The sequence below is a fragment of the Rhea pennata genome, chromosome 15 (assembly GCF_028389875.1).
Source record: "Rhea pennata isolate bPtePen1 chromosome 15, bPtePen1.pri, whole genome shotgun sequence".
Taxonomy (NCBI): Eukaryota; Metazoa; Chordata; class Aves; order Rheiformes; family Rheidae; genus Rhea; species Rhea pennata.
Window position 1 is genome coordinate 1527689 of NC_084677.1, and position 25050 is coordinate 1552738.

Here is a 25050-nt window from a genome sequence, read left to right on the forward strand (position 1 = left end):
CGGAAGCCTCACTCCTTATTCCTGGTGGATAATTTCTTCTTCAGGTGGAAGGGAGCTCATGAGGATGGCTCATCTAGCACGCTGGTGCGTAGCATTTTAGGACAATAATTGGCCCTAAGTGACACATAAAGCAAGAGAGAAAATGGCAGGCAATAGAATTAAAACTTGGATGCTTAGAGCAAAGTTTAAATCTCAAAAATATTCCTACAGCATTTATTTCCTCTGCAGTACCATAAAGGTATATTGACTACTGCTGCTTGCCTTAGCTAAATGAGCAAAGAATGGTGCAAAACTCATGCCCAGAGGAATTTAGCTCTCAGAGGCCAGGAACCCTAAATGTTTTTCCCAGCAGATTTGCACCAGCAGATCTGACTTTCAGTCAGGAAACTGGAAGTGCTAATCACCCAGTAGTTCCATATATTAGAGATAAATACCTGTAAATCTGCACTGAGGAAGGCACCGGTCACAATTCATTAAGTGGAAGTTACGCAGCTATTGCATTCAATCTGCAGTCATTCACTGTGCTACATTTTATCTGAAGCTACCCTAGAAGCTGGTTATTGCTGTAAAACAAAATACGAACTAAAGCCTACCAAGTCAGTAGAAAGGCTGCTACTGATTTCTACTAGCTTTTGAGCAGATCGTCCAGTTCTGTGCAACTCTGTTGAAGGAAACACTGAAAAGAAATATAAAACTTATTAGAAGGCATTGGAACACCTAGGACAGATGCCAGTACACAGTCAACGACACTCACAGCTTTGCTCAGCTCTGATGCATAATCAAGATTTTAGAGTTATTATTTCCTTGTTGTGTTAAAATGTCAGCTGCCCTGTGGACTACGCAGAACATTGCCTTCTGACTTGTTGGCAGAATGAGCTAGCCACGAGCCGGGCATCATTTTTGTGAAAAGGAAGAAAGCTGCAAGACATGTTATGCAGCATCAGCATTACGCTATGCAGCTGGTCTTCCTGTAGTCAGCTGCCTCTGCTAAGAGAGCTTTACACATTCTTACATTATTTGTTTCGAGTGGATTATTATTAATATTTGTAACTGTCCTTTAGAGGTACCTGTATAGGTGGTCATGATACGCAGCTTAAGTTCTTAAATTCTTCCTCCTTAAAAAGTATTATCAAATTGAATTCTAACCTTAAAATGCATATTAGTTAAAACTATTTCAAGTCCAGCCAATAAGTCTCTCTGACAGGTTTTGTAATTTATATCACACTTCCTTTTTATTTAATGCTTTTTGAAATTACTGTGAAAATGAACGTACACTGGAAAAAAAGTGACTGAAAGGAAAACTTTTGTCATGTGCCAGACAGACTCATCAGTAAGACAGGTCTCTTGATTCCTTCCTCGGTGCCCTGCTTCCTCTGGGAATTTTAAAACAGAAGGAAAAGGCGCAAGTCCCTAACCTGGCCACAGGAAGTTGCAAACAATCTCCTTCTCTCAATTTCCTGCCTTTATATGGGAAAAAGTAGCATTTGTCATCCTTCAAAAAGTGGATTGCAATCTGTAGAAGAGAAAAGCATAATTGGTATTTATTTGTATTATAAGACCTAAAGACCTCAGATTTAGAGGAAGAGATACAACTTTATCTCTATAAATGCATGGCATTAAACACACATTGCTCCCACGGGATTACAGCTGTGATGGACAACACAAAACATGGGAGAAAGGTTTTCTCCTCTTGGTTCTAAATATGGGGAATGAAGTCATCTCAAAGGAGAGTTTAAAAACTGATGTATTTCACAAAAAGTATAGCATCTATCTCTTTCTCTCCCTCAAGCGCATACCTCAGGAGAAACTGAGCTCAGAAGAAGAATGCAATAGTGAAAGCATCACACTGGAAGTGAGGAAAAACTATTTATTTTTTCAGCTCTGTCAGTCTTCTTTTATGCTATTACTGTTAACAATAGAAGAACAGAATAAAGTTGTGCAAGACCCAGATAACACCAAACAGCAGTCACTTGAATTCAAAAGCAAGTAAGGGAGACATCACAGAAAAGGAAGAGCACAAATAACCATAGGTTTGGGAACGAAAGTAGTGTTCTATGAATGTTCAAAAAACTAGTGTCAGCTTCAGTGAGGATTCTGAATGCTCAGGGAGTATTTCCACTTTCACATGATGAATATGAATATTATCCATATGAACATTATCTCCTTCAACAATTTTAGCCTCAATTTTTTTCAAAGACATTTGCCTCCAACACTCTGTACCATTGAAGGATGTAGATAACATCTGCCTGGCTTCAAGAGAGCAGTATTTTAAAAAGAATGCCTTATCTGATCTAAGACATGTCATCCATTAGCGATTACAGAAAAAAAATGAAGATTTAAGCTTAATTTGTCAAGAAACACTTTACTTTGTTTCCGTCTCAATTTTATCAAACAGAAAACAAGAAGCAACTTTTTAACCAGTTCATTTAGAAATAATGCTAAGTGATGACCCGTAAGGATCCCCGCTCTAATTCAGCTAATGTTAAGAACACAAGTGAGCCTGCAGACTCACCTTGGAGCACGAGTGAACAGCTGTTGCACAAGTCAGTGGTTTCTGTAACTCAGTTAAGTTAATGTGCTCCATGTGGCTACATTTGTTCCCCATAAAAAAGTAGTTCATTTATAAATAAATTCAAAAATGAAATGACTGCTAGATTTCATGATGTCCCAAAGAATCTTGCTAACAAAATCAAGGCGTTCTCTTTAATTGCTGTCCTTACAACTGATTCATCAGTCTAAAACACACCTGGAGTACGTCGGGCTTTCTTCACAGCAGATGCTACTACAGAGTGGCAAAAGAGCAGGAAAGAGCTACTCCTTCTGTAAGAATCTATTTCCTCTTCCTATATCCTTAGGAAGGACGGCCTTACTTCAAACCATTGCTGGTACATACCATCTCTAACACAATGCTACTTTTAAGAGGATGAGGTGCAGCAAGCAGCTATGGGAGTTACAAATCACCTTCTAGGTAGCCACAAGAGAGCTGAGGATGCCAGACATTTCCTGAATTAGTACTAATTCTATGCTTGTTTATAAGAGGGACTCAGCTTTCTCAACATTGACTCTCGGAATTAAGTGTCGTGTGTCTATTTAAGTGGTGATTGGTTTTTCCCCCTCATTTTTCTTTCATTTTCTTACTGTTTTTTTAATCTATGTATACTTTTTATCTTTTCCATCTTCGCTGCATTACTAGTACTCTTACTAAACACAAAGTTGATATGATACAACCAAGTGAGTGTCTCCGTACCCTGTTTTAGAGCACTGCATTGTATCTTTGGGAACAGGGTTTGCAAGCAGCGCAGCTAATTGCAAAAGCAGAGCGTTGGGACGCTTGCATTTAGGAAAGAATGGCTTGTCCTTACCCATGAACTTTAGGAGATGGTATCTACAGATCCTTCTGGCCTTTTATGGGCTCTTGTTTACCCCAGTCTTCCTTCATGAGCAGGCTCTTTTGTCCATGAAACTTCTCGTGTTACAGTGGCTGTTAAAGTTACGTGTGTAAGAAAAAGAAGAGGAAGCTTTTTCTGCATTAGTGAGACATATTTGCCTCTTTGTATGTTTGTTTCAACCTAATTAAACCTATAAATTACTTCTCTTAAGAGCTGAAAGTACGTTTATTTGGTAATAGGAAGAAAAACTAATACAAGGCAGAGAGGACAGAAAAGTAGTTACGCGCTATTGATGCATGCTTCTGCGCAGAAGCACAGTCTTACTACCATACGAAAAGTGGTAGTCAAGGGATTTAGTTTCTGTCCCTTGTTCTAAAGCAGACTTCCCGCATGACTAGAAAAGTCACCTCATCTGTGAAATAAGGAATACTATTATTTAGCAGCAGTGTCTATCAAAAAGAAAGGTGAGGAACAGAAACCTTGCTTCTGGTGGCATAGTATTATGCCTGCCTGGTTTAGTCCCTCATAATACTTTTTTTCCAGCACAGAAAAAGTAGGCCACGGAGTGCCGCTTATTTTGCCTTTTTTTTTTTTTTTTTTGGCTGCTGTATGTTTTTTTGTTATTTCTGTAACATATACTCTGCTATTCATCATCTTTCCAGATCATAATAGTGGTTTGCCTTAAATAAACATTTTACAGTACAGAAGAACAGAATAACTGTACTCATGTACAAAGGATTTTCATTATTATTATTACTATACTTGTTTGCTATGTTGGCAGTGGGAGTAAGAAAGATGACAATTTGTGTCAGTGAAACAAGATGAGGAAAAAAATGTTACACACACAAGAAACAGTGAAGTGGGAGTTAGAAGTTTAAATCCAACACTGAGACTTCATTTCAGACACCCAGTCTTTGTGTAAAATATTGCCCTGTCCAAATATGCCTTAAAGAATACATACAATACTTCACAATAAAAATGGAAAAGACTTATGGACCCATGAATAACGGCCTAAGACATCTTGACACTAGAGACATTTGAAAGAATAACTCATTTTAAAAAAACATTCTCTCCCATTCTCCTCACAGGTTTTGTTCTGGTTATTGGATTGGTGACTTTCTACCGCATCGGACCATACACCAACCTCTCATGGTCTTGCTACCTGAACATCGGAGCGTGTCTTTTGGCCACGCTGGCAGCTGCCATCCTCATATGGAACATCCTTCACAGGCGAGAGGACTGTATGGCACCCCGGGTCATAGTTATTAGTCGCACCCTGACCGCTCGATTCCGCCGCGGCCTGGAAAATGACTACGTTGAGTCACCGTGCTGAAAGCATGGACTTGAAAGGGGAAGAGATTTCCAAGGAGATCTGCACTGGAGTTGTTTTCTATAAATATAGTCTGTAATTTAAAACTAAGGGTTGAAGGACATCATAAAGCTCACTCTTGTGGGCAGAGGCCCTCAATTATTATTTGGATGGGCTCCATCTATATACATAATGCACATAATTTTATATATATATATATATATATATATATTATATTATATTATATTGCCCTTCCCCTCTGCTGTACAGCACAGAATATTGGATTGTCAGAATCCTGAAAGAACTTCACAGCTATATGTAAGTGGGGTTCAGCTGTAGCAGACATAGAGTGTATGTGGTGATATTACAGAAAAAAAAGCAACCACACACATTCTCTTTCTGTCTGGATAAAGTTTTCCTGCTCCCTAACGATGATGCAAAAAAGCTATAAGAGACCACTGATAGTCATTCTTCCTTTAGAGTTAACGAACAGGCAATCTGAGAAAGTAGAAAACTCACTGTACAAGTGATGATTTCTAGCAAGAGTTTAAATTTCATTTATCTTTAGTCCCTTCATCTCATCCATCCATTCCTCTTCAAGGAATTTCTAATTAGTTGCAACTCCTGCTTCCAAGTTAAAGCATGATCCACACAGTGTAAACAAAAAGTGCAATTCCAACCATTCTAATTGTAAAGTAAGGGAATGCAGAACACTTCTTTTGTATCCTAAAACTAAGGTTTGGGATTATCTTGTTGGTATGAAGACATGCCATTAACCATGAAAAGGGTACCCAGCTAGAACAGGCCACATGTGGTGCTGAAAATCTACTTCAGTGTTATGATGTGACAAGAAGGCTACCTGGACTCCCTAATAATTCCTGTTACTATTAACTCACTTTACTGGAAAGGATTACTAAGAACACATACTTCAGCCCAAATGATTTTTGTCCCAGTTTGTGTTCATATTTGCCATAACATTTCCAGATCAAAGTCCTATGTCAGGATACCCAGTTCTGCCCATCAGTGGTTACACAGACCCGCACATTGGATACTGGAGACTGACTACCACTGAAGCACCCGAACTGGACAACTAGACAAATATACAAGACTTAGCCACGAGAGAAAAAGATATGCCTGGTACCTTAACCTGGTAGTGAAATGAAAATAATTAGCACCCTTGAAATTAGGCAGAATGTTTATAAGCTTGACTCCGATAAGCACAAGGGCTTACTAAACTCATGTGCATGTGACTTTCAGGAAGAAAACCATTAGGTCAAAAACTATTATATGAAAATATGTAAAACACAGGAACTAGAGGCAATGACAGATGTTTGAAAACTCTTAAGGATGCTACTTTGAGTTATCAATCGGTTTGAAGGACCATGATCTGTGAATGTTACAAATTCTTTAGGATTGCTGTGTTGCTCTCCGTTGAGTTTGCTGTTTTTCTTCTTTATCATTATTTCCACCATACTTCGCTACACTTTGATAAAAAGTGATCATCAAGCTGGCTCTTGAGTTCTGTTCTGCACCCAGTTCTGATGTAGTAAGAAACTCAACCCCAATTGCCACTCTGCACCATGTTCAAAGTGAGCAACACTCTGCGAAGACTGATGCTCTAGAACAAGTGTTTTGTTCTGGATTATCAGGATACAGTACCATAAAGCTGACAAAGAGTTTCTTCTAACAGTAGGTTTGTAAAAACCAACTAAGATTTGTATTCGTTTGTCTGCATTATTTTCTGGAAAAGCTGTATGTTTTCTAGAAATAACATGTTATAATTAATTGCAGGGTTTTTAAAAAGTAAGATATTGGAATATTTAAAAGACATTATATTATTTCTTCTAATATTGCAATATCCATATTATAATAATGTACATTTAAATTTAAAAATCAGCTATATGGTCGGTAAATTCGTAATACTTGGTATTACTGTGATTACTTTAGATGTATAAATAAAGTTGTGAATGTTCAGTTCTCCTCTAGTCATAATGTGGGGTTTTTGTCATTCAAACATAAAATATGGTCAATCATTATCAATCCATTTTTCCCCATTTAGTAGAAAAAAATAAAAGTAAAAAAATAAAAAAATCCATAGAATCCATACAGTTTACAACAACAACTTGTAGACAAAGAAAAGACAGACCGTGTCAAAAGTCTGTAAGATGAAATATTTCATTTGTTCGATAAATGAAACGGAAAACGAAAAATGAGACCTTCATACAAACTTTGAATAAAAATAACCTCTACCCATAAAGACATACATACAAATATTTATGTTACCTTTTGATCAGCTTTATGGATTTGAAGGCCTCATCCATGTCTCCAGCAGTCAGATGGAAGCTGAAGTTCAGCATGGCATCTCGTGTAGTCTTATCACAGTCTCCTAATCCAACAAAATCTCTCATGGGTCTTCTGGCAACCATCTGAGAGACTTTCGTCGAGCCAGACTCTGCCTGTCCTTCTGTCTCAGCCTCTCCTGGCTAAAACGAGAACGATATCATTTAGGTACGATACAAGATAAAACTTACTCCTTCACATGTCTGAAGGATGTTAATTACATGAGTATTTCCACCGGAGTCCAAGTTTTCTACTTTTGTGGGACTACGCTCAATACTGAATAGTCACAAAGCTTCAGAACTTCAAGTGTTCATAGATACATAATGTCACAGAAGAGATTAGCATACCATGATGTATTATGAATAACCACAGTACTTCATCACTAATGTTTAGGAGACATGAGATGCAGCAATGACTATTCTAATTAAGACTAGAATAACAACTATACTTTTAAAGTCCTTGGATTTCTAGAGATTTCAGATAAATATTTGTAAGCTTCCTCTCTTCTCAAAAATCAGTCTGTTGTTCTAAAGGTAACAATTTAGACCCAATTCTTTTATTCTTGCCTGTGTATGAGATGAACATAAACCTCAAATTCTAATCATTTCCTGTACAATTGGCAGTTCTGGAGCCTCTACAGTTTCAGTAACAGGAGAAACAGAGAATTTGGGGGAATTTCTGGAATAAGGACATGGAAGGCATTAGAATAAAATAAGGAGAAACCCTGAGCTGAAACTCAGTCAAGTAGGGCTTGTTGTATTAACTTCATTTTCTATATTTGAAACAACCTCAGTTATATACTGAATCATGTTTGCAACATGAATTACTACCTAACAACAATTTTGTCATTAAAATACAATAAACTAGTATAGGAAAAAAAATGGAAACAGAAGAGAGAGAAGCAGGATGAAGGAAGAGGAGCAGAATAATGCAATTATGAATACTTACAGGCTTATAGACACATCCTCTCTGAAAAAACAACTAATTGCAGCAATAATCCATACAGAGAAAAAAGAAAAAGAGATGTAATATCAAAGTAAAAGAACATGAGACAAGATGGGGGAAAGAAATGCAGATCATCTTTGACCTTTCATATTAAAGGCAAAATAAAGTACAACTCTAAAAGCCAGGTCTGCATGGGAAGATTATTGTATGCAGTCTATTCTTTGGAAAGGGGCTACATTGCATAGTACTGCCCTGAATCTAAATACACTGAAATAGGAGAGTCTAGATAAAGACTCTGTGTTTAATAATTCTCCCAAGTTATATGAGGTGAGGTTTATGGGATTGCATTGGTCTGCCTGTCCCTGACTTATTCAAAGGATTAGAAGCATCATTAATATCACATTCCTTTAGACTTTCCAAACAGAAGTGCTTTGGTAGACTAAACAGACTCCGTTAGCTCCTCCTGGAAAAAGACAGCAGTACAGATCACGGTCTTAACAGATAACAAGGAACTCTGGCCAGAGCTTGACCTGAGATCCGTTCTGTAAACAGTAAGTTTCATTATTTCCAGCATGCAGGTAATTATTAATCACCTTAAGATGCAAACAATTTTGGATCCACATTCAAGTTTCTAAGAAGCTATAGGATGCATTCCTGATATTTTTAGCAAGTAGCCATTCAGTGCAAGATGGGTATTCTTACCCTCTTCGGTATTCTGTGGGGATTATGCTCCATTCCAACAAGAAGTGCATTGTTTTTTCTGAAGTTAAAGCACACTCTCTTATGCCATATGCAAATCTGACACACACGTATACTCTCATCTTATATACTATAGAAATGGTGACTATATACAGCAGAAATATATAGTTTTTTAATCCTCTTTTTAGTTTTGTTTTCTGGTAAATGCTCTGTGTCCTGTGCTTGCACATCACATTTAGTTTGCAATATCCATGAAAAGCCAGTTCAGTACAATTTCTGCAAAACTGCGAACTACATTGATACCAAAATGATCTTTATGTTACTGCTACATGTGATGCAGCCACCACCACTGGAGCTGCACCTGCTTACTGCAGACGCAGTTTGACTAAAATTGACTGCTGCAGCATTGAAAAAAATCTAAGTTTATAGGAGGATTGTAAAGGATTTCCTCACCTTTTTTGCAAAGTAATAATGTGGCACCTCTATGCCCAAGAGAGCCTGGTAGGATGAAGGCAATGGAAAGCTTTCCTGAAGCAAAAGGCCATGCTCTTCAGTACTGAAGAATGATATAATCAAAACATCCAGCTGGAAAAGGAAGTGAAGTATTGTTTTGTTTTTCATGGTGCAATATCCTTCTTTCATTTTGTTTTTATTTTCCATTTTCACTTGGCAGAACCTTCTCTTGAAAATAATACAGCGTACACATTCACACACACACATCTGCTGGACAGGGCAGAGCTGCAGGCTTCCTCCTTATTATAAGTAGCCAACAAGTCATTCCACATTACAAATCGTGTTCCTACTGCAGAGGGCAAGCCACCTCTGCCTTTCAGGAACCAACCTTTCCAACTCCAAAGAGGGAAGCTCCTGGCAACAGACTGTTAATCTGGAAGCCTCTCTTCGAGAGTTCTGACTCAGATGCAAAGAAATACCATTGTTTTCCAATACTTTATTTTCAATGTGACATTATTTCTGCTATAATTTCAGCAGCTCACTGATTGCTGAGAGTTATTAGGGAATATATTAGTGATATAAAAATAGCTTCTGTAATGGTTTATATATTGATCTGGCTTCAGCCAAAATTAAAGCATTTTAGCTAATTAGACTTCTAACTTGTTAAAGAACAAGCACACAATTAGAAGTGCTATTGAATGCAGGCCCCCAAATTAGTTACACTTGTTTTATATCTTTTTATTTGTCAAAATTATGTAGAAGCCAAACAATTTTGTTTCTTTACATTGGAAATACTAGGTTGAAGTGTTCCTCTCTTTGCTGGAAGACACTAGCAAGATCTTTTGAGATACTCACATTCCTTTCCATGTTGATCTTTCCATAATTTTTCTGAGATCCAGGATCATTCAATCAATAAAGAAAGCAAAAAGCTTTCTATTTCTGATTGGGAGATATTAAACTAAAACAACGGATGAATCTGAGCACTTCAAATGGACATGGAATTTTTAAATCAAAGGAATATTGATGACGATCAGACAGTTTTGCACAGATAGAAAGGAAAAGAGTGCTATAAGCACACTGGCAAGGGAAGGGGGAAATTATTCATCAGATGAAAGGGCTTGTTGATTAGATTATTTCTTAACAATAAAAAGAAAATATTTTTTGCTATTTTAAAAAAAGAAGAGGCATAAAATGTAATTTGGGAAGTACTGTAACAACATATAAGTCTGTCCAAAAGAGCAGAAGACAGTAAAAACTGAGCAGGAAGGATAAACTGACTTCACCATTCACCTTAACAGTAGGGTCTCTGTTATTCTATCAAATCAATTCTTGCTGCTAAGAGTGGACTCAAGATATAAAACCTGCATTAATTTCTTTACATAAGTATCAAATCTCAAGATTTTCAATTCACCCACCAACGTCCCCTGAAAAACTGCAGTCCAGATACAAGTTTTGGATTTTGATCATCCTCAAAATTCCTGCTTAGATTCAGAAACCACCTCTAGCTCTTTTAACTAAGGCTAAAAGAGAAAGGTAACATACAGTGACTGCCTGCAGCCACAGACACCACTTAGTTTGGCGACTAAGTTCTGCCTATGATAGCCTAAACTACCTAAACCTGCGGCTTAACAAAGTACAAATATTTAATTACTGGAATAGGAAGAACTCCAAGCACAGCAAGGTAAAAACAAAGAAACAAGACCACCATACTGTGCTCTCGGTCTGGTTTTTCTTCTGGTCTGGAGACTGTAGGCTTGTTTCAAGAATTGCTTCACACACAAAAAGTCTTGGTTCACTCTGGTCCCAGAAATGACAAACAGGGATGTGATTGTGCAACTCTGGATACTCCACAACAGTCCTGCCAACAAGAAACACAGAAAGGGAGATAAAGCAATTACAACTTGTTCAGTGCATGAATATAAAGAGGACTAACCAAGGGATAACTTTATAATGACAATAATTTATCACAATGTATGCAAATATATATTTTTTTTCAGAATGTGGATGAGGTAGACACATTACTCCTATTTCTCCCATTACTTCAACCTCATAAAAACAATGCAAAGCCATGCCAATTAGCTCATCTAAGTATTTAGAGCTCACTCAATCTATTATACAGTTTGAAATACAAAAAAACTGGCATGCCTACAGAATTCCCAGGATATTCCTGCTATGTTGTATTTTACTAAGAAGGCTTTTCCTTTCAAAATATGTTATTGGTCAAACATATCAGCGAATGGAAAAGAGCAGAAAATCAAAAGACATTGTGGAAGGCCTCTCAATTATTTCTTTTACTGAGGGTTTTAAAAAGTCTTTCTGGCAGATAAACCATAACAGTATCTAAACTCCTGCTCATTCAAGCTACATAGGGAGCTGAATTCCCATCTTTTAATCCTCCAGATCATTACTTACTTCTCTTGCCTTGCTACATCCTCCTGTGGAACTCCTACACCTGCTGGGGTGATAAGTTTGTGAGCACTGTAGGTATCAGCAAAGAGAGGTGCTCATGTACTCCCTTGGAGGAGGCGCTCCTCACCTGTGTTACATAGCTAATCTCACTCCATTTGCACCATCAGCATGAAGCTGAGAGAGCACAGAATGCCAAATGAGGCATCCTAAGGCTCAGCGCAGCCTAGGGCTCCATCCCCTGGAACTCTACAACGAAGAAATTCTAGAGAATTTGAGCTTTTTATTCTAAAAGACAGGACTGGGACCTAAAATACAGAGTTTCAGCTAAGGATGTAATAGTATTGACTGTAGCCTACGTTAGGAAATAGAAGTATCTATTTAAAAATTCTGTAGAACAGAATGAAGTATTATCTTTTAGCTAATTGAATAAGGTTATTGTTTTGGAAGGAAAGTCTTTAGCACACCACCCTTAGCCCACAAGAAGTGCTAATTTCAGTGGTGATCTCATAAACCTCCCTTACACTCCCAGGAACTTAAGATTTTCATTAGTACAAGTGGGAGCTTCCAATTTTTATGCAGCCTTTTATTAGAGGCAATGTTGTTGGGGGGGTTAATTTCTTTCCTTTTTTTTTTTTAACATATATATTTGGCAAAGCTTAATACACCTTTAGGATCGGATTCTGACCACTCTAATAAGCTTGTCACCTTAGCAAACCCAGCTGCATGTGGACATCAGGTATCAAAAGGAGGATTGCTGGTGAGGAGCAGTAACTGAAAGCTTTTAGATTTTTGTGTTCCTGTTGTAATTTGCATGGCATGATTACAGACAGCAGTAAGTATCAACAAGCCTGGTGCTGACCACATTTAACCAAAATGAAAGCAGTATTTTTCAGCTGGGGAGCTAACAAGTCAGTAACCAACAGAAACAAAGCAGGCCATGCCATAGAAACAGCTAGACAGCGGCCTCATTAGTCCATGCTTAAAATGTTGTAAAAATATGTAAAAGAAAAAAAAAAAAAAAAAAACACGTACCAGGAGACGGACACAATTATCTAGACCAGTAGTTCTGTATTGTAATATCAACTACATGTATCTTCCTACCTCCTAACACTTCATATATGGCAATGTCACCTAGCTTGTTCTGCACGTTTACCATGACTACCTGGACGTAAAGCATTTCAATGGGGGGGGGGGGAAGCTAACACAAATGTAATTATGCACCTAAAATATGCCTCTTCTGACATCACATGTCCTACAGAAATGTTTGAACATGCTTCAAATGATCTAGCTTGGTTACTGTTACCAGTGTAGCTACTGTAACACGGAGACCACCTCAGCTCTGCTTTGTTGTGGGTTTTACAAGTTGCCCCAAGGTATTTATTACCAGCACTTCTAGAAATTCCCAGCCAGTTAGGTTAAAGATAGCTTGAGTACACTGATATGCATTTAGATAAGCAGTGAAGACAGTTTCTAGTACATATGCCTCAAATTCATATCCAGCTCAGCAGTGGTCAGAAGAGATCACCATCAGAAAGTCACAATGCTGGGGGAGAAATTAGTTTATATTCTCAGGCAACAGATCTCTCCTGAAAGTCTTTTTGCCATCTCTGTTGGGAATCCAGTGGAGACCAGGCCACGCAGTGTGATCCACACTTATCTGCTAAACTTCTCATCAATGGTGGGACACAGTGAGGGAACATACAGGGTTGCAACTACTTAAGAACCTGATCTGCAGCTGGGGGACTTCAGTCTCCAAACATGCCACAATTCATTCCCTTTTCTAAATAAAAACTAAACTAAAAGAAATCGGAGACATGGTGAATTACCAGATTGAGCACAACAAAAATCTCTTCAGCCTTAGAAAAGCCACACTCTGATAGCAGTTTAAATAAGAATTGTAGGTAAGACTTACTGTGTCCTTCAGGATACTGCTTCAGTGCAGGCCATGTTAAGAATACAGACATATAGATTCAGACTATTTTGGCAAGGGATTACTATTCTTTTGAAAAATAAAGCATATATGTAGATGCCAAGTTGAAAAAATGAGAGAAATCATATATTTCATCATTATATATCATCTGCTGCCACCACTGAAGGGTAGTCTTTGGGGAGGAAGAGGAAAAAAGGGCTAGAAAGCAGATTAACAGACAGATTAGAGGGGAAGCGGAAATACACAATTTCTATCCATGGAATTTAACTCTCAATAAATTATTCTCAAACTGAAAAATAGTATTTGTGTAAAAAAACTGGGAGTTTTTAGATTCTGCCTCAATAGGAGAGAGAGAAAAGGAAGTAATATAGATATTATTATCATGTTCTGATGAGTTTACTCATTGTGATTTGAAGATAATCTACAATGAAGCACAGATAAATGGATTATTCATGCTGACACCATCTAGCTTTTAAACATCAGTGAAATAATATTCCTAGTTTGTGGTGGCCTCTGCTGGGCTGCACAAGATATTACACTTGAAAACAATCTTCTCAAGACACATTATTAGACAGTTTGCATAACTGACCAAGAAAACCAGATGGAAATCTGTACCTTAATATTCCACTGCACTTTCATACAAAGTCCTTGTTCACTGTATGATGCTGCCTTGAGGCCAGGATTTCTAATGTATTTGCCGAAGAGCAGCTTGTATGAAAACAAGTCATTTCTAAATAGTTGTTCATTAAAGTTTTTATCCTCACAAAACCATTCTGTACTGGACTTAGATGTTTGTCCTACAAGTAGCCTCAGAATGCCCTCTTCTCAGCTCCTACCCTGTAAACTCTTCATGGAGGAGTGGGCTTCCAAGATTTAACACAATTATTTGAAGAACAGAATCCTGATGATGGTCATCTAATAGCTCCAGAAGCACTCTCCCCAACACGTAATCATTTCCCTCTAAGAGATTTCCTGTGCCAGATACGGCTTCCATAATTTTAATAACACTCACTGGACTTCTCCTCTATGACTTTGTCCAGTACCTCAATAAGCCCTTCCCTCAGAATCCAAAAATATTTTGTAAGGATGTTTCATAGCTTGGCTGCATACTGTGTGAAGAACCACCTCCTCCTGCTTATTTTGAGATACCACCATTTGAAACTCTCTAGTTAACGTATCAGAAGGGATACAGACTGTCAAAACACAGAAATTACCTACCAGTTTTAATTAAATGTTTAATTAAAAAAATTAAAATTAGTTTAAAAAAAATAAATTGTTTCAAGTTCCTACACAAAGACAGAGAAATGCCAATATCAAGATGTGGCTTCTCATCACAGGACAGATTCCTACCTTAAAGCTACAAGCTATACTTTTCAAAATAAAAGCTTCTTACTTGTTAATGCCTTGTCCAGAAGGAAGCTTCTCTCTACCATTTCCTTGTTCAGCTTTGAAATCAAAGAGTGTAACTTTGTCCATTTCAACATCGTAGAAACAGATCTTGGAATCAATGTTCCCATCCACCTATGAAAGGGAAAAATCAAAGTCACTGAAGCACGCAGTTAAAAACAAAACAAAAAAAAAAAAAAAAAAAAAAAAAGAGAAGTTCACACAGTCTGTTTATCTCATCTGCTTCATGCTGTCATAGTTTTGTGCAGTGGTAATAACACAGGAACATTCTTTGGAAGAAACACCAGAAAATTTCACGCTATTTTTCTGTTCTAGCAAGTTAGCCTTTGACTTCTCTGAAATGCTACCAAATAGTGTTTTTACTAATCTGCCCCCTTCTTTTCTGAGTTGCTCTTCTCATGAAACGTAGAAAACCTTAGCACAGCTTAGTTTTAGTGTTTAGCTGCACACCTGGCCCTGAAATTTCAAGTCCCAGTACAATGCACAGAAAATGCAAGTTTGTTTCTGAGAAGTTAATCCTGTATTTTCAGAAATTTTCTTGCACTGTATGAGTCCGACAACAATGGCCAGGCCCTCTGGCAGAAAGTAAAGAGCTTTGCCTCACCTTGCTAACTAGGATGCTGACTTTGTTGCCATTGGCATTGCACTTGACAGATGCAATGCCACCCAGGCCAGGAAGCAGCTCGGAAAAATTCTTGCTATGGCAGTGCACTTTTGCCTCTCTGTGGAAAGAAAGAAACTTAATTCACATGGTGGCATGCAAGTGGCAACACTTAGCAGTCAATAACATTTTTCATATTATGAGTAAGACTTAAAAGTCTTCTGTTTATTTCTATCCTATGATCCTTCTGCCCCAGACTAGCTTCCTCTCCAGAGAATTGCTCCCATCTGCCTTACTTTCAGGAAGAGGTTAATGAGACACTTTCCTCAATGAATCAGCATGAATAAATAAATAAATTTTGAATTTGTAGTACCAAGTTTCTTCCTCTATGAGGAAATTGAGCAGTAGGATGAAAATAGAAGATAGGCTGTCACATAAAAGCTGTGTGTGTGTAAATACACTCTGGAGCAAAAGTAAGTCATTGCCACAGGGGGGTATTTATATCATTTAACTGTTTAGTTTCTTATAGTACACAATTTCCAAATGATTGCATCATTCACACACACCTTTTTTTCATATCTCAAAATAATCCCTCCACTGCTGTATGTACAAAACCAGTAACTATTTAGTACAAAAAGGAAAAATCTTGTGAATCAATAGAAGATGACAAAGAGAAGTGACCGTATATTAAATCCATATGATCCTATGTAAAAAATTTTTGATTCTGTAAAAATAACATTCTTGGGTTACCTGTTTAGACCTCTCATTTATTCTAAGTTAACTATGCTACCTTTAAAATTAAAGACAACATTATAGTCATCATTTGGGAAGGAGTGTTTTCATGACCTGCCATGAAAATTTAACGTAATATGCAAGAATTAAGCTCATTTCTTTCACTGTCAAACATCACGGTCAATCCAATACAGCTAGTTACAAGCTGCCCAAATCCAGTGTATTCAAATTGTGTCCTATGCTAATGATTATCCAAATGAGATAAGCTAGAGTTTAGCACTCCACTCACGAGAGCGCATAAGAAAGGACAGGCCCGATTTTACTCTTAAGTTTCTTCAGGTTTTTAAACATGCCTTGGTCACTAGCAGATACATTTCTGAAAAAAAAGTCATGTCGGGAATATGTCTTTTTCATGCCATAGCTGTTTGTCAGTATGGAAACACACAATATAATTTGAACTAAGTTAAGCAAACCCATTACCTAACTTAAACAAGAGCTTAATCTCAGAAGAGTAGAAACAGATTTTAAGAAGTTGGGTCTCAAATCTTGTCATAAATCAACAAACCTGGATTCACTGATCCTGTGGAGGAAACGAACTGAGGAACTGTGGACACACTATTCTTCTTTTTGTTTAGGTTATCAGCAGAAACATGTGACATCCTTGCCTTGATCTTCTAAAACTTCTCCACCCACTCTCAGATACACATAAACATGCCCCATAATATATATATATTTTTTAAGTATTGCTATTACATTACTCATTCCATGGTTTGTCTAATAATTCTGTGGCTCTTCCCTTGCTTTAGGGAAAGGCCATCAATTCATATAGGCTCCATGTACTCTCTTAAGATTCAGAGAGGCTATCGCTTTTCACCAGAACAAAAATAATTAAAAGTTTCCCCTTTACCACAAAAGGTACCCTCAATTATAAGCAGGTTTTCTAAAGCCTTATTAATACCTGCGAGAGAGATCAAAGATTTTAAAGTGAGCCGAATCTGTTCCCACAGCCAGGAAATTTCCACACACATCCAGGAGGCATGGATTCCCCTCTGCTTCCGAGAACACCAGCAGCTGTTTAACTGTGCCCTGAGGAGAAAGGCATAACACTAACTTTGGATATTCAATGTCTAATTAAGAGGGATTTATTTTGTCACTAAGTTAGCTAATCAGTTGCTGAACTTTGTGTTAGCCAAATCATTATCAGCAAAATGAGCGAAACTATACATACAAATGCGTGCACACATACACACCATCTTACACAATGTTTCAACAAATGCAACCTGCATTTCAGGTCAAAAACCTGGATGTACAGCCTCCAAAAAGGCAAGGTTTAGAGGTACCCTTCTGTAAAGATCAGCTCTGTAACTTCTTCTAGCTAAAAAGGACACCTAAATACTGGTCCATATAGGTCTATTAATATGCGGCTGGCAAAATAAATAGATAAACTCACTCCTTATTGTGATAAATCCTACTCTTTATAAGAAATAAATATTTTATTTAAGAAATTTATTTCTTAAATAAAGATATATCATAGAACTCTAATAGATTTCTCGTTGATTCTCATGGACTGGCATAGGCTGCAATGTTTAAACAGAAGACTTGGCAGGAACACACTTCTAAACCAAACTTCTATGGAGTGTTTTCATTACCTTATAAAAATACTGTGTACATTCATTTTCCTGTTAATAATATACACATTCAATATGCATGCAATTTTGATCATCTTAAAAAGTCTGGTCCTTACTGAATTTTATTTTCTATTATAAATACTTACTAGTTAGACTGCAGTAGTACTTAAATAGGACAGACTTTTTAAAGAACAGAGAGTGTCAAAAATCTTTCAGCTGAAACCCTCAACACTTTTTCTGTCACAAAGGCAAAGTCAATAGATTTACACCTCCATTTAACTTTTAAGTTGCAAGTACAGCACACCTAAGCTTTGAAAGCAGTAAAGCGTATTAGTTGATCTCAGCTTTATGGCCCTATTTTTATGTCATGACATTCTTGAATGATCATTATGGCTATCACTAAAAATAGGAAGAATGCGTTCCTTTTACCTCAGTTTGTTTAGCTAGGTCCACAGTCAGCAATCCTACTAAGCTAAGCAACCCCGAGATGCGTTATTCACCTCCTCTGTTCATCTCATCTTCCCTTACCTGCCAGGTGCGGACCTGGACCCGATTTGGCTCAACTGTGTACAGATTTTCTTCGTGCACGCACACAACTGGAGAGTCACAAAGGAAAGAGCCTGGAACAATCACAATAAAACCATCATTACAATAAACAGATGCAAAAGGAAGGAAGCAATTGTTGTCATGATTTACTTAAAAGACAAAAAGGAGACTTCTCCTCATATCATATTTTACGTAAGGACCTATCTGATAGGTTGGATCTGAGAACACCTTTCAAATCCAGACCTGACATCTGGACTGCGAAGAGTAGCCACGAGAACCTCGATTTTGTCAAGGCACGTGCACAACTGGGTGCCTTAGAAACTTTATGAATGAAGCACACGTTTAGTCTTCAGGTACCTCCAAAACTGGGCTGAAGCTGAACAGAGGTTACGTGGATATGTATTTTAATTTTATGCCTACAGACACACATATCTTCAGGTTTACCTCTGTTGCTGCACTGCTACCTCTGACCCATAGACAAGAACACCAGCATATTCTGAGGTCAACCTGTGTATTATATCTCAGCATACTTAGTGAATAAAGCGCAGATCTAGAAGCTGGTATTTGAGCACTGGTATTGTTGATGACTTGTTTAACTACTGACCTATATTTTTATACTCCAATCCTTCTATCCTGCAAAATGGCAATATGAAGACTAATTAGTGTTTATAAGTGCAAAGTGAAAAATATTATTATACTCTATCATCTATCATGAATGAAGGAAACATACAACTTTGCAAGAAGGCAACAATTTTAACATTCTTAATACTCCACTCTTTGCTCTGTTTGGAAGTCCTACCTGCATTTCTTAAGGTTACTCCTGAGCATTCAAAGACAGAAACTTGCTTCCCATTCCAGAATACAACAACATCCTAAAGCAACCAAAAAAAAAAAAAAAAGCATTTATACATCCAATTTCTTTTGGAAGAGGGTAACACAATGAGACCTTCCACACAATACCCACCTTTTCCTAGTTCATCTGCATAGTGAGGTGGAAGGTTTCTGGTCACACAAATAGAAGTCAGTAACCAGAAAACTACTGATTCACTGTACTATCTGAAAATCAACTCCACTATTGTCTGATTGCTACAGTCATAAAAATACTTACCGTTCATTTCACAAGAAATGGAGTATCAGCGAAGAGTTATATTAAAGAGATACAGACTTTGGTCTCCATGTACTTAACTAGGCAAATATTTGTGCATATATACAGAAAGACCCACAACTGGGCTGGGAAGTAACCTTAGTAGTGAAGACTCCATTAACATTCATATCGACACGAAGACTGTGTGTGGCTCCAGTGCTGAAAAAAGTCACGTTAAACAGGTTGGGAGACACCTGTACAACAGCCACTTGTTGATTAAAATGAGATGACATGGCTTGCTCGCTGAGAATCACCACAGAGCTGATGTTGTTCACTGCCAGTAGGTTTCTTCTGGAGCCCCACTATAAACAGTGGAAAGAGCAAGGAAGGAGAAAAAAAACAGAAAAGAAAAAAAGAAAGAAAAAGAAAAAGCATTTAAGATTTTAAACAGTCACAGCAATGTCCCAAGATAGATAAACTGGAGTAGGGGGAAACAAACATAATATATCTAAATAAAACCATACTATCTAAATAAAACCAAGACAAATGGCTAGAACTGTTAGAGATTAGAAATATTATGCTAGTTATGCAGCTATTCAGACTCCCCTGGTCTACACAGAAGAGTGTTTTCATAAATTAAAGCCATTTTTCTTTCCTAAGATGCTATTTTACCACCTCATATTTAATACTGCAAGACAGAATCACATACGCAGAGGGATTAATAATGCTTTGATCGGTAAAAGCAAGCTGTACACATAATTCCTTATTCACTTACTTTATTCTTTTTTGCAACTTTGTTAGCCCTTTCGGTCAAAAATGTAGCTCAAATTCTCTAGCAGATCTTACTGATCACCTGCATAAATAAAGGGGTCTCAAAGAACACTCCTCCCTTCTTGATGAATCCTCGTGTTCCAGCCAAGTTTATTTTACGATCGGTTTTATGAAGATTATTTTTCTCTTTTTTTATTTTCCATATACTACAGAGTTTATACTCTAGCAAGTTATTATTTACATTGCATAGTCTCCAAAAGAACCAGACCAGTTGCACTAGGTATATCACAAATCTCTAACAAAAAGGTGATTCTTGCCTGAAGAATTAACAATTACTCATTTAAGTAAGATGAAAACAAAGAGTTCTGGATCAATTATTGACCTGCTGACCACCCTAGATTCTGAATTAGGAACAACAGCATATATGATTTAGGATCATAAACTATTTTTAAAATTATATTTTAAGATTGAAAAATATCACCTACAAAAAGCCACTTTAAAAACAGAGATTTCAAAATTTGATGGGAGAAAGGTGTAATCTGCCTCTGACGTAGTTTGCAAAGATACAGGTTTTAAGACGCAGCTGATGAGTTCTCTCTATATTATTACAGAGAGCAGTTAATAGTCCCATTTTAATTCTTTCTTTCCATATTAATAGGTAGATAAGCATGTCTGATATTTTTCATGCTTATTCTTATCAAAGGATAATTCTTTTCAGAAAGCATTGAGGACATCCAGTTGACTACACATGAACTCCTCTTGCATACCAGGTTATCCAAACTCTAGACTGGAAGCTATAAGGGAAGTGCAAAGCCTGAACTCACATACGCCACCAATAGCACTCCCTGGTAAGTGGCACTCCTAGTTCAAGCCTCATATCGCTTAACATCATTGCACAGATTCTGCATGGGACCTGGGCCAGGAAACAGGCAGAGGGTTATTTTTCTTGTTGTTGGTTTTATTTTTTGGATTTTCTTTGAAGATCTACCAGAGACCATTCACACATTCTTCCAAATAGGCTAGATAAATTATAAAGTTTCTAAGAGCTGTAGAAAAATCTTCTGAGGTCCCAAAACATCCCTGTTCCTATACAACTAAAAAGCTCTATAAATTTAGGGATATGTGAAGTCTCCAAGGTCTCTGTTTCCCTCGAAGTTATTTAAGTTTCATATTAACTCTCAGATTTGAAAGTTTTTTAATCACAAATGCAGACATATTGATACTTCTGTGGTTATACTCTTCCACTAACATTGATTTAAACAGTTGTATTTGGAAATATTTTATTTTATTCAAAGGTGCCATCTGAGAAATAAAGTTAATTTGCATGGCTAGTTGTTTGTTTTTTTAAAAGAGCATTTACTTACAATTAACAGCAGCTAGAGTACTATACTGCACAGCAGATGAGCTAGAGTGCATTTCCCCATCACTTCTCTTAAGAAGCCACTACACCAGGGTAAAAAAAAAGATTAGCTTGGCAAGAAACCAAATGAAGATATTGACACTCTGATTTTGCAATAGTATGTGGCTGTTCCAAGATTTTCGTGGAAGCACAGGAATAGCCCTTCACAGGAATTACCAAAAGACTCCATGTGTGACAGTTCTGAAAACCACTTACAGAATGCTTTTAACTGTAAAGATTAGCATTACAAAATACCCCTAAAGTAGCTGTAATTAAAATTAGCTTTATCAAATGAGATAAAAATGCAGCGATTGTTGACGATAGAATAAACAAAAGCATTGCCAAACTAACAAACATTGGGAACAAGGTGCTATTTCTGGACGGCACTCCATATCCTGTTATCTGGAAAATATTTGAACGGTCAAGCTGACATAAACATCTATATCTCTTCCTCTCCCTCAACTTATTTGCAGATGTATGATATGCTAATTGCACACACTATTTCCTATATCCTGGGCCTTTTGTTATGGGAGCATCTTAACAAAAGATTTGGGTTACTGACTTCAATAGCATTTCCTAGCCTTACGCTTTAATTTAGAAAGTAGGACTCTGATATACTCCCTCACTATGCTCCTACCTAGAGCAAGCAAATGCCATTGCTTTTTACATACTTTCCATTCTAATATGAAACCCGAATAGAAGAAAACATAAAAACATTTTCTCTTGCAAGGCACTAGATACATTTATTTGATTTTCATTCCTCCCCCAAAACAAGGGGTATTGTCCTCACGTATTAAGCACAGCAACAGAATAATCTAAGTTATAACAGCAATCCTAAAAAACCCAGACAAAACTTTAGATTAGTGAACAACAAACAAACAAAATGAAAAACCCTGAAGAATTTAGAAGAAAGCTTTGTTTACCTTTCAGGAGAATGGTAGGTGGTCAAGAAAGCTAATTTGTTGTTAATGTACAATATTTTCAAACTTAAATTTTTTGACTGTAGTGCTCATTTAATTTCTTTTGTATATAGCAAAAAAATAATAAGTAAGTGCGGAAAGATAGTATTTATGTTTAAGCCCACAATAAATCATTGACAATAATTCAAAGTGCTGAATCCTGCAGCTTAATGAAGAATGGATTAAAAATTAATAAATCTCATAATACAATACATTGTTATAACCTTCAGCATTAAAAATACTGTGAAGAGTAGTAAAAATACTTTAAAATGTTTGTTTTGCAAATTTGTTAGACAAAATCTATTATCCACATAGTTTGACACTAATGTCACGGAAAAAAACTATTTAGTAAACAAAGCATCATTCACTTCCTAATTTTGAAAAAGAAAAAGGCATCTGAAAAAAATCATTTTGCATGCAAAAATATAGTGTGTCCTTCTAGAGAATATATCTTTTCACCTGAAGTATATCTGGTTGTAAATAAGTATTTTTATTGTTGTAACTACCAATAAGAGCAAACTTTTTATGAAAAAAAAGTGACTAAAACCAAGGAAATTATCTGAGATTAAAATCATTTATTTAAATCAAATTTTCTTGCTTGTTGTTTTAATAAGCTTACATAAACTTGGCTTCTGACAATCTATCTTTGCCAGAAAACAATTTCAGGGGGCTCCCAGGCAGAGATCTATTTGCATTTCAGAGCTTTATGTTACTGACCATTTTAAGCCTGCCTGTAACAGACTAGCTACAAACATGTAATTCTTCTGCCCATTTCAATTTTGAAAGTTATTCAAGGGTTTTCCTCCTTCAGAAAAAAGGTAGCTGTTGCAGCATACATATCCATCTGAACAGCTATTCTGCTGTGAGTGAAAAAAAACGTTTAAGTGCTTTAGCTGTTGCACATGGATCGATGCCAAGACAGATTTCTGCAAACATATCAGGCTATTTCCAGACATAAGTCATAACATTTGTTTTCAGGTTAAGGCTTTCTGTATGTTCCAGTACAAGAATTTATTACTTAGCAATTGGAGAAATTAGAGGTTTTATTTGAGGTCCTTAATGTAGATGGGAGGAGGGGCAAAAAGTCATAGAAATCTCTATAAACTCAACTCCTAAATTTATCAATGATTTCCCATGTAATGTTGGGGGCATTGGCCTCTTTGCCGGTGTACGTATCTCTATGACAGCAATTATAGTGGTTTTATTTCACAAAGATGATATAGCCATTTAAAGCTTATGAAGTCCTACTAAAATGAAAATAAATCTTGTCTTACCTTTATCTGAGTGATATTTCCGTCAAGTTCTGTCGGTGCCTGGAGCTTCCATCTGTCCTTGCCTTCCAAAGTCCCGATGCTCTGACTGGATACTGATGCTTTCTTCCACATAGCTATTCTCCCTTTGTTTGTACCAGCAGCTAAAAGACCTGCCATTCACAAATCTTCTAGTCATTTCATTTCAAATGGAAAAATGAACAAACATTATACAAAGTAACAGGCAGCCAAACTCTGTTTTTGAGGTATTCACAAGCTGCCTTCTGGCAGTTTTCACTTTTTTGCCTTGCCTGCAAATCAGCATTCTAGTCCTGAACTCTTCTGGGGAGATAACAGGAGAAGTTTCACATAGTAAGACCCACTTCCTAAGCTACCAGATGAAGTTCTCTTTTAATCGTGTCAGACAATGATTTCATATTCACCATTTATTTTGAATAGTTCTGTTTGGAGCACAAGCCACTACTGAAAACAATTCTAACAGACCCTGGCCATGTCTGGATTAGCAAGCTCTCAGGACTAACTATAGCGAGGAGCAATCTGTTAAGGATTTGATGCACATGTTGTGTGCATTTGGAGAGCTCTACTTTGGACTAGTTCTAGCATGGGCTTGTAGACTGAATGTCCCTTCCTGGTTGGAGTGCATTAGGTGGACTCCTGGGGCACATCTTCCAGTCCAGAGCCATCAAAGGTGAATCATATTTGTATGCTTGAAGTGATCATCAAGGTAACTCCACACTGCAAAACAACATGTAGCGAGTATTCAACTCCTTCATTGCCCCACGAAAAAGGATATTCCTCATCTGAACTAAACCACTGCTGAAATATATCCTCAAGAACAAAATAAATATCTAAAATTACTACAGGGCACTAAAGACTGATACTTTGACAAGGTTTAGGAACCAAAAGTCACAGTTTCTCACCTTTTGCACTGCAGTAGGAAACACAGTTAATGCATTCTCCTGCCTCAAAGCCAAACTGCACATCTGGGAAGAGCACATAGTTCTCACCTCGCTCCAAATCCCAGAACCTAAAGCACAGAAAACAAGAGAGTTTTAACAATGCTTTTCCTTCCAGGTGTCTTGCTAAACACAGTCAATAGGATGCTATACATGGCATTAATTTGCTGTTTCCAGAATGCCTGGATCATTTAATTTTTAAAATGAAATTGTCAGCAGCTT

The 25050-nt window shown here is 37.1% G+C and overlaps 2 protein-coding genes across 2 annotated transcripts in view; one reads left to right on the plus strand and one right to left on the minus strand.

The window, feature by feature from the left end:
• Positions 1 to 6672, plus strand: part of TMEM204 (transmembrane protein 204) — a 29958-nt gene extending 23286 nt beyond the window's left edge. Inside the window, exon 3 of the mRNA XM_062588772.1 lies at positions 4478 to 6672. Within this exon, the coding sequence (XP_062444756.1) occupies positions 4478 to 4722 (245 nt within the window). The 3' untranslated portion in view covers positions 4723 to 6672. The remainder of the gene's footprint in view (positions 1 to 4477) is intronic.
• Positions 1 to 25050, minus strand: part of IFT140 (intraflagellar transport 140) — an 82507-nt gene that overhangs the window by 41420 nt on the left and 16037 nt on the right. The window contains exons 8-18 of the mRNA XM_062588688.1: positions 24793 to 24899; positions 23876 to 24024; positions 19631 to 19834; positions 19188 to 19260; positions 18371 to 18462; positions 17173 to 17300; positions 15486 to 15603; positions 14868 to 14995; positions 10846 to 10993; positions 9136 to 9267; positions 6982 to 7181 (exon numbers count right to left, since the gene is read on the minus strand). Of these exons, the coding sequence (XP_062444672.1) occupies positions 6982 to 7181; positions 9136 to 9267; positions 10846 to 10993; positions 14868 to 14995; positions 15486 to 15603; positions 17173 to 17300; positions 18371 to 18462; positions 19188 to 19260; positions 19631 to 19834; positions 23876 to 24024; positions 24793 to 24899 (1479 nt within the window). The remainder of the gene's footprint in view (positions 1 to 6981; positions 7182 to 9135; positions 9268 to 10845; positions 10994 to 14867; positions 14996 to 15485; positions 15604 to 17172; positions 17301 to 18370; positions 18463 to 19187; positions 19261 to 19630; positions 19835 to 23875; positions 24025 to 24792; positions 24900 to 25050) is intronic.